Below are 14653 nucleotides of genomic sequence, written 5' to 3'. Positions count from 1 at the left end.
CAATAAGGATTTTTTTCATCAAATTTAATATTAGTTATAATTAGACAATTATTAGAATGAGAGACGACGAGTTGTTAGTAGTTGAAAGTTTATATTTAAGGTCATTTTTGTAAAATAGTAGAAAGGTTGAGAGATATATCTTATATAAAATACAAGTAGAATAGTTGAAATAAATAAACGATGTTCTTTGTGATCATAAAGTTATATAAAATGATGGTTATATGAAGTTGAATATTAAACTATCACTCAAGTGCATGAGCAATAAGTTGTAGAGATGATGTTAAGGTGGATATACAAATATATGAAGATGAACAAGATAAGAAATGTCAACATTAAAATGAAAGTTAAAATTACATATATTGAGTGAAAACTCCTAAAGACATGTTTAAGATGATACAATTATTTATTTAGATGACCAATAAATATTTTATTTAGATGATGTTAAACTATAATAAATATACACATTAAATAAGGAAGATGACGTCTTTGGTTAGTAATTGATCTTGTCCGAGCGCTGAGTCGACGGACGCTGGAGACGTGACACGCTCCGTTGTCTCCGACTGATGGTGTAGATCTCCGATGAACTTGCAAAGAAGCTGAGCTGGGAGGGGTTTCCCGGCGACGGCCCTCTGACGCTCAAGTCAGGCAACGAGAAATGAGAGAGGCAGCGTAACTGTGGCTACAGTAAGGGATCACACATACCTTCGTCGACGTCTGGGGATCCTTATATAGGACCCCGGGGAGGCGCGGACACGCTTCTCGATGTGTGCACGCTTCCCTAAACATACCTTAACGAGCCCGTGTCAGAAAAGCACCTCTGACGCCATTCCGCAATCGTCCGAGCATATCTCGGATGTGACGGTGGAAGCTTCCGCTGTATGATCCTGTGTACGGCTCGACCGCCAACTCTGCTGCTTATCGGCGGCAGATGTCTCGAGGATGATGTTATCCCCTGTCTCCTTTGTCCTCTTGCGCCTCCTGTCTGTTCCAGGGTCGAGCTGTTCAGTCGCTCAGCGGGCATATCACTTCTGCCTCGGTCTTCTGCCTCGGTCGTATGCTCAGATGACCCCTAGTCGGGTTATCTTTCATTCGGCTCGGAGGATTCTCGGTCGGTCGGCCTGCTTCGTCCGGTCGGCCGGGTCTCAGTGTCGAATCTCTTGACCTTTGACCTCCATGTGCCGTTGACCTTCCGCCAACGAGGGTCCCCCGTCCTTACCACCGGATCAGTAATGATAAAATAAAGTAAAATATATTTAAATATAGATGATAATATAGTAGGAGATAAAGTCTAATAACTTAAAATAATTTATATAATTGGTCTCATTTAGTAAGATAAAACTTGATTATTATTGTTATTATAAGAGGGATAGTTTTTGTTTATTGAAGCCATTCGAAAATCATAAACGATATTTGATAAAAGAGGAAGAAGGGAATAGCTGTCGACAATCTAACTTGATAATGAAAAAATTGATAAAATAATAAAAATATTGTTAAATTTGGGCAGGAACAAATCGGTCCTGGCCAAGTCCATTTTTTTAGATTTAATATATTAGTTATTTTGTATTAAAACAATACTAAATGAATATCAGATGATTAATAACAAAATAAAAGTTAAATTATCTTGCAGAAAAATCTCTCCCACTTTTTAGTTAATTTAACGGTATTTATCTTCCTTTATGAACATACTGTAAGGAACAACGTAATAATCTTTTACTAATGTTTATAACGAGGTAGGATTAGGGGTGTAATCGAGTCGAGTCAAGTCGAACTTTTGAATATTTGAACTTGGCTCGTTTATAATCGAGCCGAGCTCGAGATTTATTTAACGAATATATTCATGGTTTACCAGCTTATTCAAGCTTTTATTGAACTTAAACGAACTTAATAAGTATAAATTTAAATATTCATTAAAAATTAAATTATATATTTAAAGAAAATTATAATATTTTTATTATAATTTATAATTTTATTTTAATAAATAAATTTAATATATTTATTTATATTTTTCATAAGTAGAGTGTAAAATCTATAAATTTAATATCAAAATTATTATTTTTTTTAAATTTAAAAGTTGATTTATGAGCTTAACGAACATGTTCACGAGCTAACGAGTCGAATATTGCGAAGTTTGAGCTTGATTTATTTATCTTAATGAACCTTATTAAATGAGCTTAAATAAACTTTTATCAAATCAAACTTCGAATAGTTCACGAACAGCATGATTCATTTATATGCTTAGATAGATCAAATGGTTTCTCTATTTTACCTATTCAAACTCATACTTTGGAGGTCGGAGGTTTTTTTTTACAATAAATTTAATGTGTAGGAATAATTACTAAATTATTAAATTATAAGAATAAAAATGAAAGTTTAGGATATTTTCATGTGTATTTTAAAATTTTGATGGTTTTAATTGGTCTGTGACGTCTGGGACACGCGTGGCCTTGCATGGTCGCATTAGAAACGTGTTTCCTGTTCCAGCCATGCGTCATCATCCGATCCTCATCTCAATGGCCATCCTAGCCGTTCGTCGAAGGAGGAACGGTCTATATACCGCCGTCCAGCCCACCTTCATCAACCCCTTGTTGTTATTTAAAGGGGAAAGCATCCGAGGACTTGCTTCCATTCTTCACGCTCTCCTTCACTGCATCGCCATTTCGATGGGAGGCTTCAGGCGGTGCTCCCGCTCGTCACTCCGCTGATCCCTAGCGGCTGCTGAATCTCGTGAGTTTTCCTTCTCATTCTATCTGTTTGTTCTGAGATTCGTCCCATCGTTGGACTATCTATGGTCGGATCTTGGTTCCTAGGGTTGTGTTGGCGATCTGAGGTTGGGGAACATGATCTGTCCCCAATGAGTTCTGTATATCGGTGAAACTTTGGTATTTCTAGCTTAGGTATCTGGAATTCGGTTTTTGAAGCTCGAAATTGGCTGTTCAGTTTCTTGTTTGGTTTCTAGGGTTTGTTTTTTTTAGGGCCTTTTGTGTTTGCTATTTTACTCAGTTGAATATTGTTTGCTTCTTGCATTGTCTTGTCTAGATAGTCTCGGTTAGAGATTTGAGGTACTGGAGAAATTTTAGAGGTGATGCCTGAGCGATAGACTGATAATTCGTGAGAAGTGGAAATTGTTTTGGAGAAAATTACGATTTGGGTTAGTTGGGTGCTACAAGAAAACGACTTGAGGCCAACATACAGGAGCAATTTTTTTTCCGCCAAGCGTAGGCTATCCCAAATGGCAACATATTATTTCAACTTTGTGTGAATGAAATATGAACTGACATATTTGGTGGTTTGGTATGCGGTCTATGATGCATATAGACAATGCAAAGTGTTGAAATTGACACTTTTATTTTACATGGAAGTTTAATTGGAGAAACTGGAAATGTGAGCAACTTTGAGCAGGATCATGGAATAAAATCTCAAGTCATGCTAGTTAGCACTGCCGAGAGTTTTCATTCGTCTTTCCTACCAAGACGTAGTACAACATCGCTACCAACACCACTCTTGATCCATTTTCCAGGAAATCTCCTTGACATTATGCTCCATTATCCAAAATCCTCAAAATAGGGATAGAAGTTAGGCTTCTTCAACATTTGTGACACCTCCAACCTCCAAGCGGGCTTCTCCACTTGCATAACCTCTCCCTCCTCTTCTTCCTACTCTTCCTCTTCCTTTATTGCCTCATCCACCTCTTCCTCTGCTACCTCATATGCGTCTTCCTTTGCCTAGTTCGCCGCCTCCTTTACTGTGACATAGTTTTAGAGGCCTTCATTGCCAATGTGGACGTTGTGAGTCTACGAGAGTCAATGGGTTTCAGTGTTACAAGTCTACAAAAGTCACAGATGGGCTCTAGTGTCGAACTCATAGGATTTTACACATCAAACATATAGATTGTTGGTAAATATCAATTAGCGTTAGGCTAATTTAATTTTAAATAATAATTAACAATGTAAATATTCACTTATATTTTATAGGACAAAAATACTTATATTTAGTAGAAAATTGTATTTTCTGAAAATTATATTATAATTACAAGTGAATTATCAATAAATTAATAATAAACCATCAATTATAATTATCAATAAATAATTAACTAGATAATAAATGTTACATTTATACTATGTGCAATTAATCATGTGATCTTGGCTGAAAACATTGAAGTGAAAGATTTTAGGCTTTATAAAGTAAAAACAGAGTATATGGAATTTGAGTTTAGCAATATTAGACGTAATAAAATAATTGTTAAGATAAAAGATAATGAGTTATAGAGCTTTAAATATTTAGGATCATTTGTTATAAAATGATGGAGGGGTTGAGAGATGTCTTACATAAAATACACATAAGATGGTTGAAATGAAGGAAAGTTGTACTTTATGATCATAAAGTACCTCTAAAATTTAAAAGGAAGTTTTACAAAACGACAATTAGACCTGCTATATCATATGGAGCTAAGTGTCTAGGACTTGAGCACATGAGCAGAAATGAGGATGTTAAAATGGATGTGTGTAGACGAGAATGAACAAGATAAAAATTGAGAACATTAGAGAAAAACTTAGGGTTGTACCTATAGAAGGAAAATTTCGAGAGATTCATTTAAGATGGTATAAACATATACTTAGACGATTAATAAATGCTTCAGTTAGACAATGTGAAACTATGACAAATACATGCATTAAATAAGGAAGAGGTTGACCAAACAAGATATAATTAGGAAATAAAATAAGATAAAATTTATTTAAATATAGATGATGATATAGTAAGGGATAGAGCCCAATGGTGTAGAAGGATCCATATAGACGACCGCCTATTAAGATAAAGTTGGTTGTTATTGTTGTTGTATCATTAATAATTGAATTAAAGTAGTAAAATTGCACTAGTATGACATGCTAGCGTATCAAAAATGTATCATTAAATAAGTATCAAAAGTATTATGACACGACACAATATGGTATCAAAATCATATTGTTCTTGTTAGAGATTGAAACCTCGGAGCACGAGTTGAGATTTTAAATCTTGAGCAAGATATTAAAGTATAATCTCTATGATTCATGATTATATAACCATTTAAGTGGCTATTGTATAATATGTTGAAGTGCCATGTATTTGAAATTAACATATATGTCTGCTTTGACTACTTAAGTTTTACCAATCTTTGACTCACCTGGTTGGCGGGCTAATAGCAAAGAAAATTGAGTGGCAATTGACTACTATTGCAAGATTGCCAAACTCATTATCCTACTAAGAATGGTGACGTGTGTGCGCTCTAACTTCTAGAATCTTACAACCTAGCCAAACCAATACTAGCTAACACTTTGGCAAAATATGAAAAGAACTTTTTGACATAATACTAAATAATCTAAAACCTAGCCTAAATTAGTTAGTCTAGAACTATCATAGCAAGATCCAGCTGATAAATTAATATAAAAAAATGACCAACTCAAACAAGATTTTCTTAATTAAAAGATAAAGAGCCTTGTTTTTGTTTTGACTTTTCACATATATCAATGGTGGGCACAATTAAACCAAATATTTTATATGATAAAATGAGTTGGGTGTTTCTATACGCGTTTAAAATTTTGTTTTTTAAAAATATGCAGCGGAAGCATAATAATTTCCTAAATTATTACAACATGCATCACACACATCCACCAGAACAAACTTGCATAGACATAATCGTAGAATTAAGCTTCTTTTGAGATTATATCGGTTGGATGACATTTAGCGGAAACAAATCAACTAGAAATCCTTACAAGGATTGCCTTTATTCGTATCCATGTCGAGATACCTTCGAGATGACTTCACAAAGCCACAAGCTTCGTCTTCATTTTGGTACTAGCCAAAGGAGGAAGACGATATGATCCGAGAGAGAACCTCAACTCGATTTGGTGCTCGGTGGCGAGGGCAACCCAATGACACCAATATGAGGGAGGCAACAACCTTTTGCAACTGCCCAACAACTGAAGGGTTGGTGATGGGGAGAAGCAGCCGACGATACCCAAGGGACAACTACTTCTTGTTGTATGCTAGTTTGTGTTGCTGTCTAGCGGCATGGAAGCCAGCGGGAGGCAACAGGCAGTTGGGGCTTTAGGGCATGCGGTAAGGGAGGTGGTTGGCGGCTGGTTGGCGCGACACAAGGGGCGTCGACCCTTTGTGTGGTGGACGACAACAGGAGACAGAGAAGGAGAGGAAAAATTAGAAAACCCTAATTCACAATTAGGTTTTTCTACTTTACTCTATTTCTCGGGTTTATATACACCTCCATCAGGGTTTGATAAGCAAGATCAAACCCATACTCAATAAGCCAATCCGATCTGCTAGCATCAAGTTTGGTTCAAAACCAAATCAAATTGGTTCATAATTAAACCAACCAATTTTGATTCATAACTAAACCAAAGTGGATCCAACCTTACCTACAAGAGGCGTGGCCCATTATCGCTTCCAGCCCAATAAATATTTTCCATATTTGCTCTTCATTTGGTCCTACCAAATTCAATCTTTCTTAATCTAAGAATCCAATTCTCAAACTTATTTTACGTCTTTCGGGTATACTCATAGTGTGTGTGACCCCATACGTTCCTGGTTATGTTGGTCGTTCATAATTAACCATTAATTATGAATCGATCATGAGTGACACCTAGTAGTACATCATGATTCCCAATTGATCAGAAAATCATAGTTGATCCAAAACTAATTCTCAGCAACTATAGTGTGCTTGTTTCTTTCACTCATCTTATATCCACTTGGTTTAAGACATGGTCTAAGTGTCAGTCCCCACTAGGTTGACTACGTTACACTAAACACGTGTCCAAGAAGACTATCTTCTTGACATGTTATACTTTGGTCAAAGACTTACGAGTAATAATCCTAACAAGAGGCCTTAGGGTATACGTCTCCTTTGTAAAAGGAGTGGTGAATCCTCTGTAAGCTATTCAAACATTTTCAGGCATATTGACTTATACACAATCAACCCAGAGTTACACCTCCTAGGCGATGTTTGCTAAAATGTTAAAGTATATCTCCATGACCCAGATGACTTGAATACCTCAAGTCTAAGGAAACTTGCACTCGAGTTGCAATGAGATCTTCATCGCATATATAGAACCACATGAAATTTCATAGCATGTCACATCCAATGAACTAGCTATCCATAATTATCATCCACATGCTCACTCTCAACATCTCAATGCTTCTAGCTAGTGAGGACCGGTTACTTGGATAAACCAAGAAGCATAACATATGCTAGTCTCATGTCTAGTGTCATCAATTCATCGATTAAGGAAAATTTCAATACGTACATAATTACACATGATGAGATTCTCACTAATTGTGATTCAATTACAATTTTTCACATACTATGTATTGTATTAGACTTTAATAATCGAGTTTAAGATCAAATCATATACATAGAGAATGAATGTACACTCAAATAGTGAATTTATTTATCTAACAAATGATACAATTTCTAAGATGATTGTCTTAGGACATCTATCAAATATAACAAATCTTATATGAAAAAAAGGAACAAAGACTTTATCTAACCATTCAAACATCAAACTAAAGTTTTGCATGAATAAGAGAGTATATGAATTGGAGGAATGAAAAATGATCCAGAAGTGATCAATGATTTGAGATTCCATAACTTACCGTAGATTTTCCATTTAGCTATGCCATTGTCAGTCAACCTGAAGTCTGGGAAAGGTAAAGCCAACAACTGGAAAGTAACAGGTTCCTTTAATATGTAATTGGTATGACAATCTTGAAAGTAGCATGGTTTAATCATTAATGCCCTTCAGAGTGACTCAGTTCGTAGGAAGTGATTCATTGTTTAATATGTATTATCTTGCTTTATTTCATATAAAGAACAACACTTCTCACAGATTATCTGATTTAGATATGATTGCATCTGGCTATTTGCTACCCAGGGAGCCAGTCTAGGAGAAATAAGAGAGCAGAGGATGACCTCTTATGATTCCAGAAGGTAATGAAGGAGATGAAAGAAGAGAATGGGCAAAGAAGAGAGGAGAAAGAAGAGAGGAGAAAGAAGAGAGAATGGTCTGTGAGTCACACTAGGAAAGAATATCATACTTGTTTAGAGAGAGACAAAGATAAAAGAAGGGCATAGTGTAAATTAGATAGATTTGCCAGGTGTGACTGAGAGTTAGGTGGATCAACTCCTTTCTGAAATTGAGACCAGTAGGGATATTTTTCGCTATGACGAAAGCTCTTCTGTATGAAGAAGGGCTCTTGACTCTCAAAAAGATCTAGCAGCTTATGCCTTGTACTTCTAGTCTCTTAAACTTCCTTATTTTTCTCTTACTATCTAAAATTATGTTGTCTATAGTGTCTTTACTAGTAATAACCACAGCGAGGCAGAGAATTTTAAATATAATCATGGATTAAAATATCGTGTTGAACCGGTTGAAACGGACAAAACATTTTCTTCCGCCTACCGATCGGCACGACCTAGCACCAGGCCACGCGGCAGCCGCAGAGGGGTCATGCGATCCAGCGGCCACCGCAAAGGGGTCGCACAACCCCGTGATTGCAGCGGAGGCATCGCACAACCCCCATGGCCGTGGTGGAGTCGCATGAGCTCGCGGAGCATGGCGTCGAAATTTTCGTTCTCCTTCAATGTTCCCACGCCGAAACTGATAAATATTTTCCTATCAACTTGGTTTTTTAATTTTCAACTCTTTTATTTCCATTATCTATCACAGTTTTTTAGGCCTCAACATTACTGGTCTTCAGATATTTGAACCTTTGTTATGTACATCAATTCAAGTTCAGCAATCTTAACTTAAAATGTTTTTATTCCCTCCTTTCCCATTCTTACTTATTCCCTCCTGTTCCCATTCTTAGTTTTTGGAAATTGTTATGCTTTTGTCATATCATTTGTTGGTGCTAGATTTTTATGTATAAATTTTTAATGCTCAGAAATGAGAAGGAATTAGATTTGGCATTCTGTGCAAGTAGCTGCCTTAAAATGGGAAAATAACTTTGGGTCTTGCCATGTGATTGTTAGAACTCACACTTAAGCACTTTATTATCTGAATTATGTGGATTATCATAATATGACTCACCCTCCTAGATGCTTGAGTGTATGTCTCTTGATGACATGCTATTAATGGTTTGACTGAAATAGTGAGCAGTCAAGTTAATACATAAGACAAACACAGACTAGTTATTTCAAATATGTGCTTTCCATGTTGTGTCACTTCTGATTTTTGTACTTTGAAAAAAAAAACGAAAGATTATCAAACAACCAAGCTTCAGAGAAAGATGAATTGGTAAGCAACAGACTGCAAGTGTGCTTAGTGCAACAGGAACCATACTTCCAATAATATAAAATTTATCTTAGAAAAGCATCAATAGATGAACAACTGATTTTTAATAGTTTTAATTTTTGGGTGGTACCATGGTTATTGCCTGGATAATACTCCTCCCAATAGCCCTTTGTTGGTATAATATTATGCACTAGGAAACCTTTTATCTGAATCAGACATCTTGCTTATTTTATGTGGCAGTGTGACCCAAGATGATTGACTCATTAGATCTTTGATTCCATTTCAACTAGTTCATGTTTTGATTTACTGCTCATTTTCTAAAGATTTATTTTTCTTTTCTGATAGTAGTCTGCTATGGCTGATACAAAGATAGTTGCTACACTTATTGATTCTACTACTACAAAGATACAGCAATTACATCAGGCATTTGCTGAACTTGAGAGTCACAGTGCCATTTCTCTGAACCTAAAATGGAAAGAACTCGAAGAACATTTTCATGGCCTCGAGAAGTCTCTAAAGAAAAGGTTTGTTGAGTTGGAAGATCAGGAGAAGGAATATGCTACACAGTTCATGGAGACCCAAGAGATGTTGGAGAAACGGAAGGCTACTGTTGTAGCCAAGGAGCTTTCGTCACTTGATAAATTACAGGAAAAGAGAGACGCTGCTCTTGCAGCTTTATTTGACCAATACAAAACCTGTTCCCCAGAACCCATTGCTAATGTCAGAGATGCCATGGCTGATTCCGGAGATACCGTAGCCGATGTTATTTCAGAAGAGAAATGCTGTGTTACACCAGCTAATTCTGGCTTAGATGTGTGCTCTACAGAAAATGGAAATGCAGGCAGTGAACATCCCTCAGAGCTGGTGAAACTCTGTGAAGAAATGGATGTGGAAGGATTACATAAGTTTGTCTCAGATAATAGGAAAAACTTAAATTCCATACGTGAAGAACTCCCATTTGCACTTAAAAGTGCACCCAATCCTTTCACTCTAGTTTTGGATTCCCTAAACGGCTTCTACACCAGAGAGAATCTTGGATCAAAGAAGGATGGGAACCTTTTGGGCCAGCGAAGGACTTGTCTCATGTTAATGGAATCACTTGAACTGTTATTGGCAGATGGCATACAAGATTCATTATCAGATAAGCAAATATTGACATCAGATATCAAAGAAAAGGCAAAGGTAATAGCCAAGGAATGGAAGCTGAAATTGGATCACCTGGACATTGAAGCCAGCAGTGGAAACTCATTGGAAGCACATGCATTTCTTCAGCTTTTGGCTACTTTTGATATTATCTCAGAATTTGAGGAAGATGAAATCTGCAAACTAATGCCAGCTGTTACACGACGCCGTCAAACTGTCGACTTGTGTCGTTCACTTGGTTTGTCACATAAGATGCTAGGTTGGCTGTTTTTACCTTATCTATAGACCTTACAAGGGTGGTCTTTGTGTTGAAATTTACCTATCCAATAGTTGGGAATAACATATTGGACATAGGACATGAAAATTTTAAGTAATCCAGTTGATCTCCAGTTTCAGTTCATATGTTTTTCATGAGAAAATTTTGCATGGTTCAAATGCTTCATCATTCAAAATTGTAAATTTGGCTACAAGTTCTTTTTGAGATTGTTATTATAGATTTTTTCCCCTGTCATTACTTGAAGCATTCAATTATTTTCTAGTAGATATTCTGTTTCGATCATGCCTATATGTTAATATGGTGAAAATTATAAGTGTTAATCCCCTAGATAGTTCCCTATTCATATTCCCTTATTGCCATCTGACATATACATCTTTGTCTATTTGGACATTTGCATGTAGATCCTTACAGGTAGTCTGATTGCTAGGAAACTATATATGATTAGATTATCTGTTTTTGCAATAACATTATTTGTGACTAATCTTAGTTATCTATGACTCCATGCTGTCCTTTTCCTTCTCATTCCTTCTAATTGGATCATTTGTTCTTAGGTTTGATTGAACTTCTTCAGAATAGTGGGAGGCAAATTGAGGCTGTTAATCTTGCATATGCATTTGAGCTTACAGAACAATTCGCTCCAGTGCCATTGCTGAAAGAGTATCTAAAGGAGGCAAGAAGAGTATCCCAGGTCAAAGCTGGAAGCATGTCACCTGGAGCACAGGTCCTGATCTCATATATTGAATTAATACACTGCCTACTAACTAGCCTCATTTTATTTCTAGTTAGTTGTCAATGTAGGGAAAATTGCGGCTGAATGATTGATGTTGCAACTGTTTGTCTCAACTATTTGTGTGCTGTGCTTTCTTGGTCAGTTTAATGATTGATTGATAAATTATCCACTTATTGCAGCAAGAACCAGTCATGTGTTCCAACTATTTGGTGTTTTGTGAATTGATAAATTATTTAATTACGCCAGTTGAATTAAGATTATAGTCATTCCTGTGACTTTATTTTATCAAATATTACCCCTCAACTGATTAGTTTTTTTTTTTTTTCTAATTCATGCATATTCATTTCTCGAGATAAATACTGGACATTGGAAAAATATTCTCCAATATCTGTTATGTTCAGTTGGAAGTGATATGCGATAACCTTCTATATCCAGACAAGCTTTCGGATATTAGTTCTGAAGTTGATTAATTAGTAATCTTATGATGTGATGTTCTGTTTGTAGTTGGATAAATTCATGTAAGGGAACTGCCATTTCTTACTATCAAGTTTCAGTGAAGTTTTTTTGTAATGAAACTCAGTAAATCCTGTAATTCGCTGTCCACAATAATTACTTCACTTTAAGCTTCTTATCTGGCGGTTTGTGTGCATGTTTAATTTGTGTTAAGAACACTAACATGGCTTGCTTCACATACAAGACTAGGGTTGTGATGGGTTGAATACGACTTGAAAGTTGAAACAAACTTAGAAATGTCTTCTTTATTGCTTATGGGATTTTATGAGTTATTAAAAAAAGCCAAGACATGTATAGTATCATAAAAACAAATAGGATCAGTTGGACCTGTTTTTTTGATGACTCGGCAAGTAGTCATTTCTTTGCTAAATTTTCTTTATTTTATAGCTTGTCTATGATTGCTGGGTGATTGTATTGTCAAACTAAACTTTATTTACTTTGATCCTTTTCTTCCAGAATGAAATGAATGAACGTGAATTATCTGCTCTTAAAGCTGTCATCAAATGCATTGAGGAACATAAGCTCGAGGAGCAATACCCAATTGATCCACTTCAGAAGCGCATTGTACAGCTAGAGAAAGCAAAGGCTGACAAGAGGAGGGCTGCTGAAGCTGCAAAGCCCCAGTCCAAGAGGCCTCGTGCCGGCGGAAGCATTTACAATCCTCGTATTACCAGCATGCCTGACAAAAGCTTCTACCGGACACCGCCTGAGAGGTTTGCACACCCGTATGACAGCCCCGAGCGGTTCTCTTACCCATACGATAGACAGTATCTCTATGCTGCTGAAAGTCATCAACCTACTCTGATGGGATCGACTCCATACACCGTCTCCTCTACGCATACCCTGTACTACGGAAATGCTCACCCAGTCCAGTACCAGACTGCTTATTTGCACTAATGGAGAAAGCCACAATGACCATGATCTCGTCTAACTATGAGCTTTTTAACCCACGGGGTCTTATATGTTAATCAACTAAATCTGCATAACTATAAGATTTGTATCTCTGTATTAATGTGTGTGTAACATTTCCGACATTAGATATTTTCCTTCTAATGCCCCCAGTTTGAGTTTGTTTTACTTTTGTCTTTGGGTGCATCGACGATAGCCACCAAAAATTGTGTTTCTTGTGCATTGATCTTTTTCTATTAACGCGATGAGTTTGGCTTTAGTGCCATCTATTTGCGACACTCAGATAACTTATATTAGAAAGTTGTTCATCGATCATGTGGCGTTGAACAGCCAAATCGCGTATAGCAACTAGGAGCTTCACGCAAAACTTAGATGCTCTATCTAAATCAATACATGCTCATCCACGAATACAAGCTATTCGGAGACTCCTAACCTTAGAAAACTTGTTCATTGGCACTTGCCTCCCAACATGTGGTCTTTCGGCTACCGGTTCCAACAATAAACCATCATGATTGAATTCCCTCATCGAACTATGCCTTGTGTAGCATCCTAATTCCCCAAAGCTCAAGAGCTTTTTTGACGGTGGTGTCATGAACATATGTGTAAATTGAGTCATCTCCAACCCATTAGGCTGATGGTCCTCCGTCGGTGGTGCGCTCATGTAGTTGTCGCCACTGGAATTTGATCGGGAAAGGCATCTATATTTGTGCTTGCTTTTCTTTCTCTTGATCATGGCTTTGTAGATCAAAGGGATTAGTCCCTCCATCAGGCTTTGCATTGAGAAAATGCGAGAGAAGACGTACTTATAGAGGTTGGTTAGCCTTACATTGATGAAAGTTATCGACATTTTATCAAAAAACACACGACTTTCAAGAGTGCCCAAAAGACAATTGATTCGATCATATCAAACTACGTGTCAATAGACTTTTTCAAAAAAACTACGCATGTTCAGTGTTGCGAGTAAACAATGAACGGTTGAACGAAAGTCAGTGAAGCGAATCGTCAATTAGGTAGAAGCTAATTTTAGCGAACGAATATGCCTAGCTACCTTATTGCAATCGAGTTAGTTTGGCTAGTTTATTATTTTTGAATGTCATGATCAGTGTCACAACTAATCCACTTGGAAAGCAAAAACATAAAGAGAGTAACTTACTATGCCTTTGACTTTGACTTGTTCTATGAGGCAGTTGAAGTGTCTTTGTTAATGACTCTAATAATGAAAAGTCACATTGTTAGGTGGCCTAAATCTTAATTAGAATTTAGAGCCATTATTATTTGGTGTATGGAGCAATATGTAGAAAGGAAGTGATGTATGTGATGCCACCTTCTCCCACCAAATGGAACACCTCTCACCTTTCAATTGGCTGAGTCGACCGAATGGATTAGTTGGGCAAGCTGATCAAGACGGCTAGTAGCCGGTCATCGGCTACACTCCCATGCACGTGACATGATCTCCCCCGCTTTTGCATGGTTTGCTTGGCTTGTTTTATCCAATCCGATCAACTAAGCCAACTAGGACATGCAGCGCGGACTAAATCCGATTAAATTTATATGGATCAACTTAATTTCTATAAAGTAAGTTTATATTTAATTAACATATATATACAACTAATTGTCACTAAAAGAAAATAAATTTTAATTAGGTGATCTAATATTTAATTAGATATAAATAAGGTTTGAATTAAATAGATGTTGATTCAAAGTATATACATTAATATTAATGAGATGTTAATGATGGATGAATTTTAATGTGAATAGTCTCTATAGAATGAACTTAGTATATAAAGAAAGATGCTTATG

The 14653-nt window shown here is 36.5% G+C and overlaps 1 protein-coding gene across 2 annotated transcripts; it reads left to right on the top strand.

Annotated features, from left to right (window-relative positions):
• Positions 1 to 2582: 2582 nt before the first annotated feature.
• Positions 2583 to 13021, top strand: LOC121981544 (FRIGIDA-like protein 3). Of its 2 annotated transcripts, none has more exons than XM_042534119.1 (4): positions 2583 to 2724; positions 9630 to 10683; positions 11253 to 11422; positions 12401 to 13021. In XM_042534119.1, the coding sequence occupies exons 2-4, from the start codon at positions 9636 to 9638 to the stop codon at positions 12839 to 12841; spliced, it is 1659 nt and encodes a 552-aa protein (XP_042390053.1). In that variant the 5' UTR covers positions 2583 to 2724; positions 9630 to 9635; the 3' UTR covers positions 12842 to 13021. The 2 variants fall into 2 exon arrangements, with proteins under 2 accessions (XP_042390053.1, XP_042390052.1); XM_042534118.1 differs by having other exon boundaries at positions 9627 to 10683.
• Positions 13022 to 14653: the final 1632 nt, after the last annotated feature.

Source organism: Zingiber officinale, chromosome 5A (genome assembly GCF_018446385.1).
Source record: "Zingiber officinale cultivar Zhangliang chromosome 5A, Zo_v1.1, whole genome shotgun sequence".
NCBI classification, from domain to species: Eukaryota; Viridiplantae; Streptophyta; class Magnoliopsida; order Zingiberales; family Zingiberaceae; genus Zingiber; species Zingiber officinale.
Note: the sequence above shows the minus strand (reverse complement) of the source record. Positions and strands in the feature narration are given on the sequence as shown.